This window comes from Fonticula alba (assembly GCF_000388065.1).
Source record: "Fonticula alba strain ATCC 38817 unplaced genomic scaffold supercont2.4, whole genome shotgun sequence".
NCBI classification, from domain to species: Eukaryota; order Rotosphaerida; family Fonticulaceae; genus Fonticula; species Fonticula alba.
The window spans coordinates 409,222-414,528 of record NW_009242974.1 but is presented as its reverse complement, the minus strand read 5'-3'; the positions used below and the strand labels follow the sequence as shown (position 1 = coordinate 414,528).

The 5,307-nt window shown below is 71.1% G+C and overlaps 1 protein-coding gene across 1 annotated transcript; it reads right to left on the bottom strand.

Moving 5' to 3' along the window:
• Nucleotides 1–2,500: 2,500 nt before the first annotated feature.
• H696_02637 (hypothetical protein) lies at nt 2,501–4,439 on the bottom strand. The gene is made up of 6 exons (XM_009496549.1): nt 3,889–4,439; nt 3,712–3,796; nt 3,515–3,603; nt 3,297–3,374; nt 2,894–3,163; nt 2,501–2,683 (listed from the first exon to the last, which is right to left on the bottom strand). Exons 1-6 carry the CDS (start codon nt 4,393–4,395, stop codon nt 2,558–2,560), a joined length of 1,155 nt encoding a protein of 384 aa, XP_009494824.1. The 5' UTR covers nt 4,396–4,439; the 3' UTR covers nt 2,501–2,557.
• Between the last annotated feature and the right edge of the window lie 868 nt (nt 4,440–5,307).

Here is a 5,307-nt window from a genome sequence, read left to right as displayed (position 1 = left end):
CGCGGAGGCGCGAGCCCGGCCCCAGGCTGCGGGATGCCCCCGGCGAGGCGGAGCGGCGGCCGAGGGGCGGGGGGGGGGGGGGCGATGGAATGCCCGAGGTCCCCTGGCTGGTTGGGCCTCTCGCGCGAGCCCGGGCAGGCCTCTCGGCATTCGGGGCTGGGGCGCGACCTGCGCCCCCGGCCAGCACCGCCGGAGCCCCTGGCAACAGAGACTCCGGCACACCCACACACCTCCGCAACCGCGAGCAGACTCGGGGCCGAGGGGCGGGCGGGACCCGCCGCGGCGGGTTCCCCCAATCGGCGCCGTTCGACCCGGTCGGGGCAAGAGGGCGTGCATCTGAGACGCGCGCGACGGCACCGCCACCCCCCGCCCAGATGGGCTACGAGTTGGCATAACAAACACGCCAGCAACGCCGCCCCCCCCCCCCTGCCTGCCTGCCTGCCCCCGGCGGCGGCGTCCGGGTGACACCGGCGCCCCGGGGGAGGCAAACCCGCCGCATCCGCCGTGCGGGAGAATCCGCCCGGCCGGAGGGCGCTGCCCCCGCTGCCGGGGCCTCCCGCGGATGGCCGGCGGCGGGGCGACCGCGCGGCTGCGGGCGCATTCCTCGCGGCGGAGCAGCGCCCCCGGCCGGCCGCGGGCGGGCCAAAACCCGGCCAGCGCCAGGCCCCGGCGCCGGGGGCCACCGCGCCGGAGGAGCGCGGCGGGGACTCGACCCGCCCGCAGCCGGCCGGGGCGACGAGGCGCGCCGGCCGGGCCGCGCGCGCGCGGACTGGTCTGCGCGAGCTCGCGCGAGCCGCCTTTGTCGGCCGCGCGCCGTCCATGTCTGCGAGGCGATGTGCAAATCTGAGCAACCCGATATTACCATGGGAAAGGGCCACTCGGAAGCGGCGCCGGCGGACGCCTCGGCGCGTGGGCCGGGGTCAGTTGATGCCCCGGCGCCGGACAACGCCCAAAGCCCAGGCCATCGCCGCCGGCGCCGCGTGGCACCGCGGCCAACATCCAGCCACCTGCGCACCGGCCGGTCCATTCGCTTTCGGCGCTCGCCAAGTCGATTGTGCTCGCCCGGCCGGCCGGGGCCTGAGTCATCCCCGGGGCCGGACCCGGCCGCGCGCACACCAAAAGGGCCGCCCTTGAGGCCATGCTGGGCCCGTTATTTTCCGTCGCCGGCGGCCGGGCCCGCGCCGCGTCTTCGGCTCGGGGCGCGGGGCGCGGGGGGGGGGGCGCGGGGGGGGGGCGGGGGGGGCCGCCGGCCGTATCTCGGGGGCGCGGCCTCGGCGAGCCCTCGCGAACGACAGCCCCGCCCGCGCCGACGCGCATGCCGGCGCCCAGTCCCCCTCGCCCGGGCGCGCGGGCCAGGGCCACAACGGACGGGCCCGGGCGCGGCCCGGACGCCGGGCCCGTGGTTCTGCCCTCCCGCCCCTGTCCGTGCCTCTCCCGGCGGGCCCGAGCCGGGAACGAGGGGCGCATGCCCCCCCCCCCCTCCCCCCATCTGGGGAGGACATACGGAATGCTTGTGAAGCCATGCCCCGTGCGTGTGTCTGTACGAGCCCTTGCAACCCGCCTCCGCCCTGCCCCCCGCCCCTGGGGGGCGCCTGGCCGATCGAAAAATACCTGCGCCGGAGCGTGGGCGCGCGTGCATGGTTCAGACATACACACCCGGCCCCGCGTACCGATGCAAAAGATGCACCCGGGCAGGGGGCTCTCCCCAGCCCTCTGGGCCCCGGTTTTCCCGCATGCCCAACGCACACCGAGCCCGGGATATCCCCCCGGCCCTCTCGACGTGTGCGTGTGCACGCCACCAAAAAAAGGGCAGGGCCGCCGGCAAACACACCCGAGGCAAGGCGTGCCCGCCCCCTGCCACACACACACACACACACACACACCACCGAACGAGAGTGCGCCCCCCTCCCCGCCCCGGGCAGGGCGCAAAAAGAAGGTAGTGAGGCGACTCATTTCTGGGACGTTGCATCAGCGATTCAACTGCACATCAACCCTGATATGCGCCCATTCAATCCTAGTCAATTAGCACTCGTCTCGAGAGTGCTTTTATACCGGCCAATTGGACGCCCCCGGGACACGGGCGACCAATCTGTCGCCCACTGCGAAATGACATTCCTCCGGGACCGGTGCATGTCATGGGGCAACATCACGAGGGCCCGCAGGTCGCGCTCCCCGTGCCCGCGCTTCACGAGAATCGGCCCCTCTTTTTGGGCACAGCCACACGCAAGGGGGGAAAAGAAAACACGCCCCGATCTATTTGTGAAATGCACACAGGGGGGAGAGAAAAGGAGAGAGAGAGAGAGAGAGAGAGAGAGAGAGAGAGAGATAGGGGAGGCGGCGGGCATTGTACCCTCGCCGTTCCCCCTCGTGCCAGCTATGGGGAGAGGGAGACAGGGCCCGGGGGGATGTGGGCCAGACCCGGCGATACCTCCTTGAGGACGACAGGCCCCACACATGCACACACACACACACACACACACACACACACACACACACACACACACACACACACACACACTCCCCACAAGAAAAGGAAGAGCAGGCCTGCGCGCCCGCGTCAGTTCAGCCCGGCGAGCGCCAGCTCTCGATTCAGGCGCTCCACCTCGGCGGCGAACTCCCGCTGCCGGTCGTCTCGGCTCGGGGTGGCCTTGTGTGTCAGACACGCCAGCGTCAAGCCGACGCCCTGTCGCGCGGAGCCGGGCCCCGAGCGGGAGGAGAAAGTCCAACTGTCAGTGCGTGCACACATGCCGGCCCGCGCGCCGAGGGCAGCGACCGGCGGGCCTGCCTCGCGGGCGGGGCCCGGGGCTGCTCGATCTCCCGCTTTCCTCCCCCCCCCCCCCCCCCCTACCCACCCACCGGCACACTGGCATAGGCAAACGCGCAGGAAACGCACCAGCAGCAGGACAGACGCAATGCCCACGATCTGGTTTATCGCGATCATGGCCAGCACCTCGCGATGGATGAAGGGCTCACACACCCCCTGATACACCCACGCCTCACCGGCGCACCCGGGCGAGGTGGTGATGCACGTGTCGGGGATGGCGTACTCCATGGGGTCGTCCAGCCCGCAGCACTGGAAGTCACACTCGGTGTCCCGGATGAACCCGTCCGGGTCATTGGCGTTGTAGGTGTCCACCCAGAATTGGTTGAGGAGCGCCGGGAACTGGACCGCCCGCCAGAGGGGAAGGTTAGTTTGCCAGTGGCCGACACACGTGCACACGGCACAGGGTAGAGGGTAGAGGGGATGTCCCGCGCCCCGCCGGGTCTGCTGGTGCGGCCAACGAGCACGCGCGTACCTCCGAGCGATCATGAAAGTGGGTGTAGAAAACGATCGAGGTGATCGAGATGATGGCCACCAGCAGCAGGCCGATGTACTGCGCGACGCCGGGAGGCGGACCCCGGGGGGGGGGGGGGGGGGGGGCAGGTCAGCAGGGTGCGTGAAGGAGGGGGAGAGGGATAGGAGGGCGGTGTGACCAGGAAAAGGGGCGGGGGGAGAGAGGCGGCCGGGGCGTACCGCCAGCAGGAAGCGCCGGCTGTTGCGGCGTGAGCTGTACCACCCAAGGAAGGAGGTAAGGAAGATGAAAGATCCCAGGGCGACATAGGCTGCATGGGGGTGTCGCAATCAGAGGGGGGGGGGAGGGGGGCGCAGAGGACCGGGCCCGGGTCAGATGGCTCGTCACAAAAGGCCAGCGCCGGCGCACATGCACGCACAGTACGGCATCATGGGGATGAGGAAGATCATGCGGGAGTTGACAATGGTCGAGGCCGAGAAGCCAATCACAATGCCACCGAGCATCTGTGCGGGGGGGGGGGGGGGAGGGGCGTCAGGGAGGGAGACAAACCGAAGGCCAAGGATAGACAAGCAGACACCAAAGCACCAGGACGCACCAGCACCAGGACCGAGAACCAGAACGTGGCGCTCTTGAGCCGCTGCAGCCGGTCCAGCTGCTTGGCATTCGCCCGAGCTTGGGCATCGTCATCATCTAGCCGATCGGTCGAGGAGTAGCCCGCCAGCAGGGGACTGGCCATGGCATAGTGCCGGGCGTCGACATCATTCACCGACAGCGACGAGGCGTTGGTGGTCACCGAGTGCGACCCCCCATGCAGGTACAATGACGCGGTCGCCGAGTCCGGGTGCAAGGGGCCCGCGCCGGGGTCCAGCGCCGCCGCCGGGTGGCCAGGCCCGGCGCCAGCGAACTCCACCGCGTCCGAATATTCCCCATCAAGGTGCGACGTGGTGCCGGCCGGCCCGGCTCCGCCCGGGCTCAGGGCTCCGGGGCCGGCGTCCTCCCGGAAGCCGCCCCCATCATGGTGCGCATATGGCCGGCTTGGCGGGGGGGTGGAGCTGAGGATCTGCACCGGCCGGTAGGCGAAGGACTGGTCGCTGGCGGTCATGAGACGAGTGTCATCAGCGGGGAGGAGAGGCAGGGGGGGGGGGGAGGGGGGGGGGGGGGGGGGGGGGCGGGTAGGGTGTGATGTGCGGGCAATGCCGGGAGAGCGGAGGGATAGGAGGGGGCGGCTAACTGGCGGTCGACGCGGGGAGCCAGGCCATCAGGGTGCCCACCGAAAAGCAAGAAAGAGGCGCCAGCGGCTCCATGGCCGCCCCGCCGCCCCCCAATGACCGGCATATATGCCCGGCGGAAGGGGGGGGGGGCCAGACAGGGGGCGAAGGTTCCAAGTATTGGACGTATTTCGCCGAGGCGCGGCCATATCCGTACAGGCACGCACCCGGCGCACGCGCGCGCTCCGAGATGCACACGATGGGCATACGGGCTCGCGGGGGCCGGTCGCCCCCGCCCCGCCGATTGGGATCAGACGCTGCCCCAGGACTGGGGGTGGGGTCTCGGATACCGGATCCTGTCCCCCCCGCCCTGCAGGAGGGCTGTTGAGGATGCCCCATCCTCCCTTCCGATGTCCAGGTCAGATTGGCCTGAGCCGCCCGTTCGTCGAAAGGGCCCGGAGCCCCGGGGGGGTGGAGGGGGAACAATGAAATGTGCGTGCATTCCCCGGGGGTGTGGGCGGCGGCGGCGGCGGCGGGGGGGGAAATAACAACACGATGCTCTTCCGGACGCGCCTCGAAAGTGAACGCCTCGGCCCAGGCCCGAGTCCGCGCCCGAGCAAGGAAAAAACACACGCCCCGGCGCAAGCCACGCCCCGGCGCGTGTGGCCTGAGATTCAGGTGCCCGTGTGCCAGTGCCCGGGGGGGGGGGGGCTGGCGGCACGGCCGCGGTCCGGGGGGAGCAGGCTTGCGGGGCCGGCCGCCGGGGGGGGGGGGGGGGGCGGACCTTCAGACAGACCGCCGGCGCC

What these genes read in the sequence shown, in the direction of transcription:
- H696_02637 (XM_009496549.1), bottom strand. Translation starts at nt 4,395, where the DNA reads ATGACCGCCAGCGACCAGTCCTTCGCCTACCGGCCGGTGCAGATCCTC. An exon ending in GGTTCTCGGTCCTGGTGCTG is followed by an intron (nt 3,797 to 3,888) that starts GTGCGTCCTGGT and finishes CCCCCCGCACAG; the next exon opens with ATGCTCGGTGGCATTGTGAT. An exon ending in TTGCGTCTGTCCTGCTGCTG is followed by an intron (nt 2,684 to 2,893) that starts GTGCGTTTCCTG and finishes TCCGCGCGACAG; the next exon opens with GGCGTCGGCTTGACGCTGGC.